The sequence below is a fragment of the Cydia amplana genome, chromosome 18 (genome assembly GCF_948474715.1).
Source record: "Cydia amplana chromosome 18, ilCydAmpl1.1, whole genome shotgun sequence".
Taxonomy (NCBI): Eukaryota; Metazoa; Arthropoda; class Insecta; order Lepidoptera; family Tortricidae; genus Cydia; species Cydia amplana.
In genome coordinates, this window is record NC_086086.1 from 6738150 (window position 1) to 6756249 (window position 18100).

The 18100-nt window shown below is 41.7% G+C and overlaps 1 protein-coding gene across 1 annotated transcript in view; it reads right to left on the reverse strand.

The window, feature by feature from the left end:
- Positions 1-374: 374 nt before the first annotated feature.
- The window catches only part of LOC134656410 (furin-like protease 2), a 95130-nt gene continuing 77404 nt past the window's right edge, over positions 375-18100 (reverse strand). Inside the window, exons 3-13 of the mRNA XM_063511937.1 lie at positions 14997-15167; positions 14359-14493; positions 13851-14158; positions 11709-13505; positions 11391-11624; positions 10809-10967; positions 10043-10182; positions 9279-9534; positions 8757-8848; positions 5698-5858; positions 375-1073 (exon numbers count right to left, since the gene is read on the reverse strand). Of these exons, the coding sequence (XP_063368007.1) occupies positions 843-1073; positions 5698-5858; positions 8757-8848; positions 9279-9534; positions 10043-10182; positions 10809-10967; positions 11391-11624; positions 11709-13505; positions 13851-14158; positions 14359-14493; positions 14997-15167 (3684 nt within the window). The 3' untranslated portion in view covers positions 375-842. The remainder of the gene's footprint in view (positions 1074-5697; positions 5859-8756; positions 8849-9278; positions 9535-10042; positions 10183-10808; positions 10968-11390; positions 11625-11708; positions 13506-13850; positions 14159-14358; positions 14494-14996; positions 15168-18100) is intronic.

The window sequence follows — 18100 nt, forward strand, 5'->3', positions numbered from 1 at the left end:
TAGCTATAATTATATATACAATAATTGGGCACTGAAGTACCGATCGAGAACTTTTAGGGGATATAATTATGCATTCGTTATTTGTAAACCAATCTGATATTTTAAAAACTGTTTAACAGCGCGCTTTCGGGGGTTAGAGCGGTTTCAGACTATCATTTTGTCTGAGCTTATTAACTCGTTTCTATACGCGTATGAATTGTGTTTATCTTTTAATAGTTTATGACGCTTGCCACCTGTTCCAACGAACACGGTGTAATAAACGTATAGGTAAGTATAATTGCTATAATACCCTGTCAGGGTTCAAGGTCACATAATATATGTTACCTTGTATACTTACTTATAACATGAATGCAATTATTAAATGATTAATGCGCAAAATGGGTTTATAGAGAAAAACGCTAGTCTGAAACAGCTCAAATTCCACACATACAATTCTCTAAAACACGATAGGCCCTAAAATATCAACAATACATAAAAATCCAAATTCTAATTCGTATTACTAACGTTATGACGTTGTGACTTACACTATCGGGGCTCTTCCGCTTTTGTTCCACGTCGGATTTACTAGTAATCCACGTGTACAAACGGATACTTCCCATTCGTTCCATAAACCTAAATTTTTAAGGGATAGGGTTCATATTCGGACAAAAATTACATACCATTTGGTTAATAGGTACCATAAAAGTGGCCCATTTAATAGGTAAATGCGCGGGCCGCGCGCAAAAGACAAGTGACAATACACGCTAAAGGGCACCGATTAGTATTGAACGTTAAAAATGACGTCACAATTCGGAATAGAACTAGTGGGAAGTACCTCAACTTACTGCTATGATCACAGCGCGCTACGTGCGTTGCTCGAGCAGGGGTTCGTGCTCGAGCTCGAGCTCGGGCTCGAGCTCGGGCTCGTGCTCGAGCTCGTGTTGCTCGAGCGTGTGCTCGAGTTTGACGGGGCAGGCGCTGCGGGTGGTCAGCACGGAGACCTCGCCGTCGTCGGTGCACGCTAGGGGCGAGTACACGACGCCTCGGGAGCGGGTGACGGGCTCGCGTTTGGTGCGAGCCTGAGGACAAAAATACTATTATTAGACCACATTAGGATTTGAATTTAGTCATTCAGATGAAAGCGTTAAACTTGTGTGTAGCGTTTTTGAATGGCATGCAAACAATACAATACAATACACTTTATTGCACATCTCACACAGTTATCACATACACACAACAGTTTATGATGTCTTTTACATTTCTATCAGGTCCTTGGTAATAGACAGACACTTACAGTTATTAAATTCCGCATTCCGCAAATTTTAACATGTTGGTGGTCTAATCGCTAACATTGAACGTATGAATAAGATAATTATACATTATAATTTACATGTTATCCGGTTTAGACTAAGGCCGTTAATACGTTAGCTGCGTTCCGCTGCAAGCCAATCCCTATGATCCGGTTAAATCACCTGGCGGTGTATTGCATTTATAGCACCGACGTGAATTGGTTGACGGTCAATGTAATAGAATAATAGATAATTTAAATAGGTTACCGCTCTCTGTACTATTTTTTTATAGTATTTTATGCAACCGTTGTTTGAGGGGTCAAAAAAGGCGAGTGGCGTGAGTAACAATTTGAGGCGAAGCCGAAAATTGTTAATAAAGACGCCACGAGTATTTTTTGACTCAGTTAAACAACGTTGCATACAATACTTTTTCTACGACCAAGCACTTACTTTGAAATAAAATTGTACATTAACAAATATTTTTAATTCAAGAAGTAGCAAAAATGGAGGGTACGGGCGGGAAAAGAATGAATGAATGAATGAAATTAAAAAAAAAACATGTCTATGGTCTACTTATTTGCCAGAGATGATATTTAAAATAAGGTTGGCAACACTGTATTTCATTCAATATTTTTTAAGTGGTAACACGAAGTATCGTAAAATCTCCAAAAAGATACTGCGTGTATACACAAATTCTTTTTTGGGGAATAGACTAAAGACTTGTCTTGACAACTATAAGGTAGGGTTTTAAAGGTGTGTGCACGACACTTTAAATGACAAATAAAAGTACGGGAGTAGTAAAAATGTATTTCCCTCTCTTTGCCATAGATTCAAAACTGCAATGCCGATTTTGATGTATGAGGTGAGGTGCCAGATAGACTATATAGATAGATAGACTATAGGTACCGCTCCGAGCTGCAATCTCTCCAGGTAGTGAATACTTTATTTTTGCATTAAAGCAAACGTTGGTAAACAACGAGATTGCACAAGTTTCGGTGCTCTCTGGTTAGATGGAACACGATACGAATCACGCGATATCGCACCGGTCTGGGCTAGGGAAATTACATTTCAGTCTGACTTTTTTCGACTTCGTTGGTTTTAAATTAAACTTTTACTTTGTCTACGATGTCAACGAAAAAATAACTCAACGTTTTGTGCACAATGGCTGTTGCAACAACTCACAAAATAAAAGGGCATATCTACGGTGCTTTTGTAAAGATGTTTAAAAAAGGAATAACTTATTCAGGAATCTGGTTTTTTGTATTTTCTCTGTCATTAAATGAATACAATTATGTGGCGTTATTTAAACCCTGGCCCTACTTCATTTTATGAGCATCACTCGGACGTGTTACGCGACTAAGCGTGACCTGAACACCGATATTTTTGTAAGAATAAGAGCGTGTGCAGATTATATATTTTATTACAGTGGTTTTAGTGGTTACACATACTTACGATAATCAAAGGAATGTAGGTACTAAGACGCATCGCAGTGCTGTATTTCTTGAAGTTCCTGGTTTCTAAGAATAAGTTCATTTTTCTTTTTAACCGACTTCCAAATCTAAAAGGAGGAGGTTATCAATTCGGTTTTTTTTTTTTTATGTTTGTTACTCCATATCTCCGTCATTACTGGACCGATTTTGAAATTATTTTTTTTGATTGTATGTATATGCATACAGATTGGTCCCGTTTTTGTCACAACCCAGTTCTGATGATGGGATCCATGAGGAATCGAGGGAACTCGTCAAATCTTAAAGGCATACATATAGTGATTTTTGTGTTTTTATCAACAAATCAAGCATATACATTTAAAAAAGTGACATTTGATGAAGTGGAACTGCTGATGATGATCAGAACGGAACTCTTCAACGACGCATAGTACACGTTTGACGATTTGTCCTCTTCGTTATGTTTGTTAAGCAAGTTAAGTTTTTAAGCCACATTTTTGTCAAGCTCGAGTTCTGATGATGGGATCCATGAGGAATCGAGGGAACTCCTCAAATCTTAAAGGCATGCATATAGAGATTTTTGTATTTTCATCAAAAAATTAAGCATTTTCATTAAAAACTGTCGCATTTGATGCAGTGGAACTGCTGATGATGATCAGAACAGAACTCTTCAACGACGCATAGTACACGTTTGACGATTTGTCCTCTTCGTTATGTTTGTTAAGCAAGTTAAGTTTTTAAGCCACATTTTTGTCAAGCTCGAGTTCTGATGATGGGATCCATGAGGAATCGAGGGAACTCCTCAAATCTTAAAGGCATACATATAGAGATTTTTGTATTTTCATCAAAAAATTAAGCATTTTCATTAAAAACTGTCGCATTTGATGCAGTGGAACTGCTGATGATGGTCATAACGGAACTCTTCAACGACGCATAGCTCGCATTTGGCGATTTGTCCTTTTCGTTATGTTTGTAAGTTAGTAAGTAAGTAAGTAAGTAAGTGTTTTATTTGTAAATATAGGTAGAATTACAGTGGTGGTCAGTTTATAATATGTACAGTTTCACTATATTTTGCCAAACGGCGTACAAAACCATTGAACTTAATACTAGCAACTAAACTATCATGCTCACCGAGTACGAGTAATAATCTAATCCTACTTACAGCTATGATAATTAATGAATATTTTGTTAAGCAAGTTAGGTTTTTAGGCACATTTATGTCAATCTCAAGTCCTGAACATGGGATCCATGAGGAATCGAGGGAACTCCTCAAATCTTAAAGGCATACGTATAGAATTTTATATATTTTCATCAGAAAATCAAGCATTTACATTACAAACTGTGGCATTTGATGAAGCGGAACTGCTGATGATGATCAGAACAGAACTCTTCAACGACGCATAGTACACGTTTTGTGATTCTAAATTTCGATTTTGACTTGGACTGGGCCCCGCACTCCGGACTCGGACCCGTACTCGGACTCGGACCCGTACTCGGACTCGGACCCGTACTCGGACCTTGATCCGGAAAACCACTATGATACCTAAACTAAACAAACCACTATGATTACCATAAAATGTATACATATTACCAAATAAAGTATAAGTGCCGTTAAGTGGGTCCAGGCTAGTAGTTAGAGAAGTCGGTTTTTTTCTATTAAAGATTATGTAGTTTCGATTTGCCTCACCATTAACCACCGTAAGAGAACATAGGTGAGTATTAAATTATGAGTGTTGCTCTAATAACCAGGGGCACGGTGCACAGGTAGAAGTTCTAATCAGCCATGTTTACATTAAGCCGTGCGGCGCGAAGTGAAGTTTGTAACGTTAGCTTTGAGATTATTATCGTGGCGTCTGTCGCAACAGGATTCACCTCATTTTAAATAGGTATCTATATTCATTTAAAGTACATTTAAGACGCCAATTAACTTTAGCCACTACACTGTAAGGAATACATATAGGTAAATATAAAACATGAGTGTTACTCATGAAGCGTAAAGCATGAATAGCATATCATATTTCATCATCAGCAGTAGCTACTGTCATGAACAACACAGTACAAAAAAGTGACGCCCGGTAGCGCGTGCCCACTGGGCGATCTGTCATTTGATGCTAATTCTCTTACACTACTTAACACTTAACTACTTAACAGTACTTCACATCACATAGTACCTGTAACACCAGTAGCACAGAAGAACAGAACAGTGGCGGCGGCGCACACGGCGAGCACGACCGCAGCGACGCCCGGCGCCGCGCGCACGCTCTCCGCACGAAGCGCGCCGTCGCGTGCCCGCCACGGATGAATTAATGATTAATGAAACAGTAATTAATACCTGTAACACCAGCAGCACAGTGAGGAACAGAACAGTGGCGGCGGCGCACACGGCGAGCACGACCGCAGCGACGCCCGGCGCCGCGCGCACGCTCTCCGCACGAAGCGCGCCGTCGCGTGCCCGCCACGGATGAATTAATGATTAATGAAACAGTAATTAATACCTGTAACACCAGCAGCACAGTGAGGAACAGAACAGTGGCGGCGGCGCACACGGCGAGCACGACCGCAGCGACGCCCGGCGCCGCGCGCACGCTCTCCGCACGCAGCGCGCCGTCGCGTGCCCGCCACGGATGAATTAATGATTAATGAAACAGTAATTAATACCTGTAACACCAGCAGCACAGTGAGGAACAGAACAATGGCGGCGGCGCATACCGCGAGCACGACCTCAGCGACGCCCGGCGCCGCGCGCACGCTCTCCTTACTTGGCGATCCGTCGCTTGCCCGCCACGGATGAATTAATGATTAATGAAACAGTAATTAATACCTGTAACACCAGCAGCACAGTGAGGAACAGAACAATGGCGGCGGCGCATACCGCGAGCACGACCTCAGCGACGCCCGGCGCCGCGCGCACGCTCTCCTTACTTGGCGATCCGTCGCTTGCCCGCCACGGATGAATTAATGATTAATGAAACAGTAATTAATACCTGTAACACCAGCAGCACAGTGAGGAACAGAACAGTGGCGGCGGCGCACACGGAAAGCACGACCGCAGCGACGCTCGGCGCCGCGCGCACGCTCTCCGCACGAAGCGCGCCGTACTCGGCGATTCGACGCTTGCCCGCCACGGATGAGTTTATGCACTCCCCTGTGATCAAACAAATATTTAACATGAGCAAAGGGGTAGATAATGCATAGGTAGGGTAGAAAAGGGGTTTCAATCGATGTGTAGAAGGGCGGCACCGTCGTCGAAGCCAAGCCACCTGGCAGTGGGCTTAAACCTGTGGCGTGTGCCTCGGATGCACATGCTGGTGGCGCGTATAACGGCGATACTGATCCTGCATCTCAGCCAGCCCAGTATGGTGATTAGTGAACGGTTCCACCGTTGAGATATAGTTTCTGCCATATGTTTGACAAAGGAGGACATTTTGGGGTGCGCTGTCAATAGATGTTACATTTTACATTTTTGGCATAGTGCATTAAACGTTTGAGAATGTTTAACATGAACACATCAGAAAACACAGGCACATTTTAATGCCAATTTCCATGTCATTAATTATTTTTCCTCATAATTAGTTCATAATAGTAATCCCAATAATTATCGAAACATAAAGGGGCAAATAACATGTTTCCTTTCCAATGCAAATTTAAATTATAGGATTTAAATGATGTATGACAATAACTCAAGTTCCCTCGGTGACCGTAATCAATATTGATAGCTTAATAACGACCTTTTACTTTTTTGACCTCGCATATTCATTTAACATCCGTTCAAATTTAAACTCAATTTGTAAAGGGTTAAGATAGTTTTTACATTAACTGACTTAGTAAGGTAAGAGGTTGTTAAAGTAAGCTGCAGTCGTTAATATACTAAATTGTGTGCTTTATTCTTAAATGTGCATTCGACTTAGCTAATTGATAATATAATAATCTGTACAAACGATTACAAGATTTTAATTACCTAATAAGTCTTAGTTACCTTAAATGTATTGCGTTTTATTAAAACTAGCAAATGCAATTCTTTTATATCTCAATGACTCTGTCGCAAAAATACCTGATTAACGACTACTACCCTATAATCAACTGCTCGCACTGTGTGCGAGTTTGAAGCATAGTAGTTTATACATTTTATTAATTAATTTTAAATGTAAAGCAAGACTAAAATGTCCGTGGGTCTAATATATTCGTATTGCGTTCCTAACTACTAAATTTAATGGGATAAGGCCGTACTATAGATTTTTTTAAATATAGGTACTTAGCGTCTCACATGTCTAACGTGGAGCACGCGTTTTTTCGTACTCAGAAGTTTCATTTTATTTCATTTATTCAGTCACTATTTACATTGTATATGAATAATATAAATATAAATTTTAATTAAAATTAAAAATAAAACTTAAATAATATCATGCAACTATAACTATAACAACTATTTTACAAGACTTAATAATAGTTAATCCAACCGGTATTAAGTGGAACTATGCTGAATAAAAAGACTGAGTAATAATACATTTTACAAAAATATTGAATTGGTTCATTAAGTTGGCATTGAATGTCCGATTCAGAATCCGTCTACTAGCGAAAAACGGCGCACCAGGAGTGTATTACTGATTAATTTGCATACTTCATCATGCTCAATCGCTCGAAAAGTCAATTTAATTAGTCGGTAATTGTTTTCATGTGTCAGCCGTGGAGACGGGACACAATAATGCCGTTACAGAAATTAACAGCAAATTGAGATTGTTCACACTGTTTGTGTCAAACAGTTACTTTTTTCCCACGAATTATAGATATTAGACTAATTCAAATTCAAAATTAAAAATATTTTTTTTCAAGAAATTTGCATTCTAATAGAGCCAGTACAGTGATCCCCACAGTAAGCTAATTGATTGTTTTATTTGACCTAAATACATATATCAGCCGCAATAGGTACTGCATGCGAAACTAAGAATAAGAGATAATATATACGACTATACGACTCGTAAGAATTTTCGCCCAAAATAGTATGAGAAACTTGTGCCATGTAACAACAACTTTTATAAGGCATAAAGATTCCGAACTTATTTCAAAGTGATAGGTTTATAATATTTTGCGTAATTTTTGAAACTCAAATTGTTAAGGAAAATATTGTTGTACAGAGTTTTTTTTTAATAAACACTAACACTGATAAATAGAACCATTGATCATGTGGTTGGTTCCGTGAAAATTGAAAACTCTAACATGTAAAAACATAGGTAATAAAATAGATGTCACAAGAATACCATGAATTTCTTAGTATGGTGTTCCAAAGATACATTCTTCTATAATAATTTCAAACACACTGCACAAAACGAATCGTCCGGTGTATAGTTTCATCGCATTCCATTTACAGCCAAAGCTCATTAGGAAGATGAAAGCCATCTGCGCGCTCATAAAACGTTCTATCCTTTTTAGGGTTCCGTACCCAAAGGGTAAAAACGGGACCCTATCACTAAGACTCCGCTGTCCGTCCGTCCGTCCGTCCGTCTGTCACCAGGCTGTATCTCACGAACCGTGATAGCTAGACAGTTGTAACAAGTACTAAAAACAGAATAAAATAAAGATTTAAGTGGGGCTCCCATACAACAAACGTGATTTTTGACCGAAGTCAAGCAACGTCGGGCGGGGTCAGTACTTGGATGGGTGACCGTTTTTTTGCTTGTTTTGCTCTATTTTTTGTTGATGGTGCGGAACCCTCCGTGCGCGAGTCCGACTCGCACTTGGCCGGTTTTTATAATTACTTAGGTACTGCCTACCTTATACCTATATATGGGGTCGCATTTTAAGTTTCTATTTGTTTTGGTTTGGTTTATTTATTTTTATTATTCTGTCGTAAGTATTTAGAACGGGCATAAAACGGAGGAAATAATTTATATTTTCCAAGTATGTACCTATGTAATACAATTCATACTTGAAAGTAATATTAGTGGTTGTATTTTTGTAATTGAAACTGTCCGTGGTTAAATCACTAGACACTAGCTAAACCTTATCCCGCTATTCCTGCTTTTGTCACGTGATAGACGTAAATTACCTGTTTCAGGGTGACAGTGACAGCAGTCGACAGCCGTCGTGTTTGCGGCGGTGCCTCTGTCCGCGCAGCACGTCACGCATTGGTTGTTTAGCCTGGAATAAACAACATTGTTAGAACAGGAGTGTGTAAGGCCTGAGTGGACGCTCGAAGCGGAGCGTTCGGCGGGGCGTGCAGCGTGGCGTCGAGCTCCCAAGGGATTTGAGCAGCGTGCACTAAGGCCGCTACTATACGTTTGCATTTGTTTGACATGCACGCCGCACGCCCCGCCCCGCTGCACGCGCAACATGAGCGTCCACTCAGGCCTTACACTAATGGGTCAGTTTAAAGGCCCGCGAGCAAAAAATAATCAGAAGTCATAAGTACTTCATATAATACGTTAATTATAATTATAGTCACTCAGAAATCAAACTAAAATCTGTCCCAGGCCAAAACACATCGACTTCATGCCGTGTAAGTGCTCGTAGTACTGCGATATTAGGCACAGGCACAACCTGTTCATCATGAATCGCAGCGTGTTCTCACCTGTCGAGCCGCAGCGGCCTGGAGCACGCCGTGCAACTAAACTGTCCCGGGCCGGAGCAAGTTCTGCAGCTAGCATCGCACGCTTTACACATGCCGGTGCTCGCATCGTAGTACTGCGAGCCGAGACACTCCATACACAGCCCGCCGTCGAGCATGAAGCGAGGCGGGCACGACTTGCAGTGGAGCGGGCCGGAGCCGTCGCACTCGCGGCAGTAGTGATGGCAGCGACGGCAGCCGTCGGAGGTCTGGTAGAAACCTGGGCAAGCAAAGAGGTAAATGACGATTTAATCCATCGTGGACTAGCGTAGCAACTGCAGGTGAAGTTAATTCGTTAGGTACCTCATATAACATATTTATGGGTATTACACATACGTTAGGTATTCATAGGAACTCAAGGTTACACCAAGACTCAAAGGCAATCGTTCACTCTCGTATCCTTAGCTACTTCGGTCACGTTACGCGCAGGGAAGACGACGCCATGGAGAGGCTTGTTGTTCAGGGCAGAGTGGGTGGCACAAGACACAGATTGCGGCCCTCAATGCGATGGACCGACCAAGTTAAAAATCTCACCGGATCACCTTTAAATCTGTGCGTGCGGAATGCAGGAAATAGAGAAGCATGGCGGGAAATAACGAAAAAAGCCGTACAACGACCCCAATGACCACGACTGCTCTGACAAGAGTATCCGACTGAGAAGAAGGTACCTATTCATTGTAGAATGCACAAATTAGGTAGGTAGAAGCCTGTAGGTTACGACAACTTACCCTGTGGACATTCAGGGTGACACTCGCCGGCCGCAAGCCTCCAGCCCGCGGGGCACGACGCGCACTGGTCGCGCCGCGGCCCGATACATGTCCGGCAGGAGAGGTAGCATTTGGTACATGTCCCGCGATCCGCATAGTACCTGAATAAACATCAAATGTAATTTAATTATTACAAAAAGGCATACCGTATCCAGCATGCGTAAAATCTGGAAAATTTTGGAAGTATTCCAAGTTGATTTTGTTCCATCTTGGAATACTTGCCTAATTTAAAATCGTCAAGTACCTAGTTAAATGAGAAAGTAAAAACACGAGGCAAAATTAAAAGTTACATGAAACCGTGATACCTATCGAATAGATTACTTACACTAAAAAAAAAGGACTTGATTCCTAAACTTTCACGCTTCAAGTTTACGCAATAAAATTGAACAAAAGCTGGATTATAACTTTTTATCTGTACCTAATATATACGCCGCCTTGTACACGTGGAATGGGTACACGTGCGACAGTTTAGTATTGAATTAAGAAAGGAAATACCGAGGTATACCTACATGCTGATTTAATTAAAAAGCTGTCCTAAGTTCTTTCGGAGCAGTAGAGGATTTAATAAATAGCATAATATGGCCCTGTAGCACCTACGAAAAATACCGATCGCCGTGTACTGTCAGTAGTAGCCCGGAATGAATCAGATGTAACCCTAACCTTGAGTCAATCCACACGCTAAACAGTGCATGTAGCGATTTCCGCGTTCAGCACACGCTATACTTACCCGTCAGCACAAGTGGCCCGACATGACCCGGACTGCAGCCGCAGAGCACCAGCACAAGCCGTGCAGTTGAGCCGCGACACACACGATGAGCAGCCGTGCGTGCAACGCGCGCAGCGGCCCGCCTCAGAATAGAAGCCCCGAGCGCAGTCGGTGACGCATCTGCTGAACATAGGTTAAGTTAACTGATAGTCATGGTGATGCTTGTATGGACGCTCGACAGGAAACAGTAGGCTCGCGATTACTTGTCGCCTTTATCCAGACCAATTTCCTTAAGTTCCCCTGTTCATGTTAGAGAATGTATGGGAATAACGGGAATAAGGCAATCCCCATTCCAATACTACCCATCCGCCTTTCTTCAAACCCTTTAAAAGATGACCCCTTTTAGGATTTTAAAATGTCAAAAAGTTATTTAATATGAGTGTTTAAGCTATGCTTAATAAACACGACCATTATGCACGTCTAAGTGTAAACTTATACTTTTCAATTTAAGCGTAAACGCCAACGCGATAGAGATCAAAATGCCCGCGAAATATTTTCAAACTAACGTCGAAGTCGTTAAATTAATAATATGTATAAGCATACTTGTTATCCTGCAACAGGTTCGGCGACGGGCATGTCAAACAATGCTCTTCGTCACCCCCGTAGCACGTGTCACAGGCAGAATGACACTGTCTGCACAGTCCGTCGTCGATGAACTCGGTCGACGTGCACTGGTCGCCGCCCAGCAGCACGCACTTGCTCTTCTTGTTGAGCTCCCATTTGGGGTCGCAGGCCAGGCACAAACCGTTTGTACATGTTGAACAACCTACGGGACATCTGAAAGAGTACGAGTAAATCAGCAACCGACCAACCGTATATAAACATGTGACAAATCGTTTTAGCGAATTTACAAAAACTTACTTGACGCATTCCCTTCTTTTCTTATCAGCATAGTATCCGGAAGGGCATGAAGTGTTACATTGTCCATTTATTGCGTAGTGGGAAGCGTAACATGTAACGCACTGTGACTCTCCCGGACCAGTGCAAGTATCGCAAGTAGGATGGCACTTGGCGCAACCGTAGTCATCGGTTTCATAGTAAGATGGAGGGCAAGAAGTCAAGCATGTACCGCTGTGAAGTAGCAAATGGTGATCGCAGGAATTGCAAGAGTCCGCTCTTTCGGAGCAAGTCGCGCAATGAGCAGCACACGGACGACAAACCGAAGAGTCACTGTCCTCCCAATAGCCATCTGGACATTGCTGCAAGCAAACTGCTAAATCTGCTACTAGCAAATGAGCAGGCGCACAAGTCAAACAAGAGTCCAATCCGGGTCCGACGCATGTCTCACAAGATTCGTGACACTGCCAGCACACTCCGCCCTGGTTAGCGTAGCTCCTAGGGGGACACCGTGAAACGCAGGCGTCGTCCAATCGATAGTGCTTACAAGCAATGCATTGAGTAGGTCCTTTACCATAGCAGCCTTGAGAATCGCATTCGGGATCACAGTCATGCACGACGCGCCTGTCGTTGCTATCAGCCAGGACACTCTCCCCCTGCGGTGAAGGGACGTTGTGTCCGTCAAGCCGAGCTACCGCCTTCTCCGGGTCTGAGCCGGCGGCGAATAGCGTCGGAAAATTCTGATAGTTGGCAAACGCGTCAGTGTTGTAAAAAGAATCCCCGATAGCTTCGTAACCGTCTGCGGCAGTTGGGAACGCTAACGGAGGGGATCCGGGCAATGGTCTCTTATTACGTAGTCTCACTGGGTCTATATTTGTTCCATAAAATATAAGTTGCCATTTCTTTAGTATACCCGCCTGGTTAACGTGTCTGTTGCCACCGTTGATGATCTGCAATGTCCATCTTCCTTCTGCATGTTCACCCCAGAAGTGAACACTAAGGAACGGCCACTCATCAAAGTTCGAGCTCACTACATCACGTGGCCTTTCAAAAAGCAAAGTTGATACAGTACCCATAGGGGATTTAAGCACTATTCGCAAATTACCGCGAGGGAAGAATCTTAACGATATTTTACATTGGACATGTTCGAGATATCGCACTTCGTTGACAGTACCACCACAACCATTCACGTCCATATGCACGGATAACGTATAGCCAAAGGTGGATTCGATTGATTTGTCTTCATTGATTTCTTGAGATTTACAGATATGTTGAGGAGGAACTGACACCCATTGTTCTGCTAAATTCACCATCTCAGATGCATCCATGAGGCCATATCCGAATTTGTGACTAACTTTCCTTTTGACGCCATTGACTATCCAACCCGTTTCTCTTTCTAAAGGTAGGGGGCGTGACGTTAGAACTACTAAATATTGCATATCTCTCCATGTTAAGTCTGGGTTAGCTTCTAGTGCTAAAGCACAAATTCCGGCAGCGAGGGGAGCAGACGCAGAAGTCCCTGTGTGTTCTACTGTACAAATATGATCAGGTCTTAACCTGCCATCCATATCGACAGTGGCTACACTCTTATCGTGGCCTGGAGTACCTGAGCTGTACGTTGTAGCCAAAGTGGAAGAGCATTCTTCTAAATACCAGGGTTTATATCCTCCTTGAGTAGCGCTGGAGATGGATAGCGTGAATATACTATTAGTATAACCATCGCAGTTGCAAGAATCCGTATGTCTTCCACCGTTTCCTGATGCCCATACGAAGATAGATCCTTTTCCTCTGCGACCACTCGTGACTCCGTAAATAAATGCTCTAAAACAAAACTGACGTTATTGTAATAAATTGATTAGATAGTCAAAAGCCATGTCTTGTAGTGACAATTAAGTAGATTTGACATTAACATTGATTATATATTAACCCTGTGAATTCGGAGACCTTGGGGCGCGAATAGTGACACGGCACGCCTGTTTTACTTTTGATTTTATAAGAAAAAAAGATTTTGATAGTCTGTTTCCAGTAGTCGTAAGTAGCTATGTAACTAATATGTTTTGTTTCAATATATTTACATTACAATCCCATGGAATAAACGAAAAGTACCCATAATAGGTTTTCCCATTTGAGGGGAGTATAACAGAACAACTAGTAAATACCACTTACCTTCGTGCTAACGGCCCCGGACCATCAACCGTCTTGCCGTCATCCTCGGGTCCCCACGAGGCGCTGTACACATCAATATGGTCCGGGTTGAGCCCCAGGGCCCTAGCCTCGACAGCATCGTTGACTACGCCATCTAACATCCTCACGCCGCCTATGCTGGCGTTGTACGCGATGCCTACCCCGCAGTACTGGTTGTATGCAACGGCAGCTACCTCTCCAGCGCACCTCGTGCCGTGTTTGTTGTCGCCGTTGTCTTGTGGCATGGGATCGTCGTCGTTGCCGTTAATGTCGGTGGATGCGTTAGGATCCTAAAATGGTAGAAGGTATACTATATATACGATATAGTTACACCGTATTTAAGAATATGTAACTTGGGCCAAACATTAAGGTTCCATAAATAAAGCAAAAACGATTGTGCGTAATGAAAACTTCTATGTAGCAGTATCTTATTTTGGTCGCCTCCTCACTATATGTATACCTCACCTATATACCATAAGTAAATACTTACATAGTTTTGAGCAAGGTCAGGATGATTTGTTTGTATTCCATCATCTAAGATTGATACTACAACGCCTTTGCCTGTGTAGCCTTTTTGCCAAGCTGGTGACACATTCATATCTAAGCCATCTTTTGCACCACCGTTCTGTAAGAAAGATCAGTTCATAAATATGATTGCATCACATCATCATTTGTAATCGCAACAGGCGATTTGTCTGCTCGTTTTCCTCCTATGTCATAAAAAAAGCATTACATGTATATTTTAGTTATGTAAGCATTTGTTACTTCGCTATTGTAATGTAACATTATTTGTCAAAATAAATGTTAAATATTAATGGATCCATCCTTTTGTCTGATATTCAGTAGTGGGACTAGTAGGTGATGTTCATAATTTGTTAATAAATAAATATTAATTATATTGATTTCAGCTAGGCAACTGTTAGCCGGGCTAGATATCGCGGCATATTAGAAACATATGTTCAAGAGCGAACGTATGTAGGACTGAACATATTGGTCATAAATTGGAATTCCACCAAGGTTATCACTCAAAGATGTTGACGCCGACTTTGAGACAAGCGATACGGCTAAATGTCCTATTACTTGACTTGCGTTTAGACCTGGACCTAATCTTGTAGGTTCGATACTTGCCAAATACCATTGCTCCTTGAACAGTGGGTCAGGGAAGAATGCGGCCGAGGTGAGCGCGCGGGGATGCTGAGGCCGGCCGTGGGCTTGCAGTCGACGCGGCCAGATGCCTTCGTACGGCGCGTAGTCACGCTTGACTCGCCTCCGCTCCCGCTGCTGCTGGACCCAGTGTACCTGGACAAATAATCACCGCAATTTGATAAACAGTTTACATTTAAAATACGAATATAAATGTAAGGAGAAGTCATCTTAAATAAGGAGGGGAGAGCCCCTATCTTAAGGCGATCCTGAGATCAAAAGGTCATCAAAATCATCTTTGAAAACCAACCCTTCCTTAGATCCCACACTAAACTAACACTCCCACCCAGACGGGATGATAAAGAGAGCAACTTGATCGCTAGACGTTCTTATGCACCTGACCCGGCTTTGCAACTAGGTACATATATGTACCAGGATAATATTTTACTCTTGATCCGAAAAGGTCAAAGTCATAACTTACAGGGAATAAATAGATTTGCTGGAAGTGACCACTTCAACAAGTTCCACAGTTCACAGTTCTTACTATTCTTAGACTAATCTGACGAGGTCGTAACACTTCCACGGTTGTAGCAAGAGTGAAAAAAAGAGTGAAATAGGAAAACGTTTTGTTCAATTTTTACCTATAATTCGACATGCAACATGTTTTTTCTCCATCACTTTGCTTTTGATGGGCATATAAAGCAATAACAACGCGGGATGTGCCAGGCATGACATTCTCGTCAGGACGTAACGTGTCAAATAAAGTCTTATAACGTCACGGGAATATGGAGCGCGGTAATAAACCGTACTGACGTATGTTGAACTTATTTTATGTACCAATGATATTTCGGATTGGTAGTCTGGATTTGGCTTTAATTTAAACTTAGTAGATTTCGTTTTACGATTGGACCTCATCTAAAATTTTCACTAGTTTGGAATTTTGAAGATTTACTCTTTCGCTGGACTTGGTTACAACTGGTAAAATATAATATAATTTTAGTTTCTATAATGTGCAAATGACTTATATTTTGAAGTCTATATTTTTCGTGTTACAGTTCTTCAGTAACTTACTTTATACATGTACATATTTCGATATGAAAGATGATCAAAAAAAAAACTAGGAGCACAATTCGTGATTTGGGTTCTAGCAGAATTATTAGTGCTTCACCCGAAGGAGTGGAGCGTATTACTGAGCCAGAACCCTTTTGTCTTGCTGCAACGCACACAGCAGACCTACCTTTTACTGACGCTTCTTGTTCTTGATTTTATTTTTAGTTTGATATTGTTATTGGTTCTGTTTTTTTCTGTCAATATGTGTGTATTGTGGCAAGCGAATAAATGGTATATCTATCTATCAATGTCAGTGACCTTTTCCTGTCGATAATTCGTATTTATATGCAAAGAGTGTTCGTCCTCCTCCTCCTCCTAATAAATCAGGTAAATCCAGGCTATCGGTGCTTTCGTATGGTTGGTTGTTTTTGCGAGCTGATCGCGGTAAACACACAAATTTCTTTGAAGATGGAGAACATAACTTCACTCAGACTAAACTAGATAGCCGGACATCTCGCGACTTGGCGGTTAGATTTGTAGCGGGCGCGTTGCGGACGCTAACGTACCGTGACACTTTCCTCCCTTTGTGCCGTAACAAGCGAGTTCGGCCGACTTGGCCCGCTGGACAGAGGGACAATAAAACTCCGGGGCGGGTCCTTCCGACCCGGCCTTTCTCATGTTGATGAGACACCCAATTCCTCACCGCTACACGCCTCCTTTTTTATTGCACTACGTCGGTGGCAAACAAGCGTACGGCCTTCCTCTAAAAGGAGTAAAAGTTCATAATTTCAGTGGTGTTGCATGCCTATTGTCGGCCCTTTAAATAAAAGTACACGAGGTGTGTGTAGTTTTTTTTATTACACGACTGCCCAAACAAAAAGAGTGTATTGTTTTCAGCGTTCATGTTTGTATGTATATATTTATTTAAGAACTTCATCATAGTCTTTAAAAAGCTTAGTGGCAAGCTCATTTCAGGACGAAATTACTTACAAAACTTACAGTGAAACTCAACCAAGCGTAAAAGGGACAATTTAGGCTCCTGTCGTTAGGCATCGTGTGTAGGAATTTTTCTCAACAAAACCCATTAGGTACAGCATCGCAGCAAAATCAGCTTTTCTTTAGACTCGCTTTTTAATGATGCGACCGCTTTAATAACATCATAATAAACAATGTTGGCAGGAATTTTAATGAGATTGAAAAACAAATACGCCGCGCAAATTGGGTCGTGTAACAAAAGACACGGGTCAACTAGATGTAACGAGCGTGCGACTTTTTGCGCAAATCTGTTTTAACCTGAACATTGTTAGCAGAGGATCCCCGCAGCGAACTTTATTAGTTTAGGACTCTATTACCCCCTGTATGCGCTTCGACTTTAGTAGGCATAAAACGTTTTCAAAGCCCCGATACCACTTTTCACATTTTTCGACGTAAAAATGTTTGGTTTACGTGATGTCTCTTTTCCAGATGTGTCTGTGTCGAGAGTTGGACAATGGCCTGTGACTTTTATCAGGGAAATGCCAAAAATGTTGCGAACCGCGCGTGTCGCTATCAGACGGAACTTGTAACATTTCGGTTAGGTATTTAAAACAAGGTGAATTGAATTACTGCAGTCCTCTCTTGGCAGCCCATAATGGGTAATGATTATGTCTACAATTCTTTATAATTACGAGTCTTTCTTAGTTACTTCCTGATTACGACTTACTTAGAGACCGCTAGGTAAAATGTTATGTGTATTTTATGACATATAATTTCACCAATCATAAAATGCCAAGGTCGTGTGGGCTCTTTCCCTTGTTACTGTTGTGATTTATGAAATTAAACCCAACCCCAGCCTATTAATATATTTTATCATCAACATCAGAATTCTTATAAAAGTAAATAAAAGAACAACTCTATTAAGAGCACCGAAATAGTAGATTTCATTTTGCCCGCTTCCTTTTCACAGTATTCTCATATTAGCTCTGAACTTGTTTCTACGAGAGAACACGGAATGTGTGGATTTTTTTATTAAATTAAGTGGGGAGCGAGACAAACAGTGG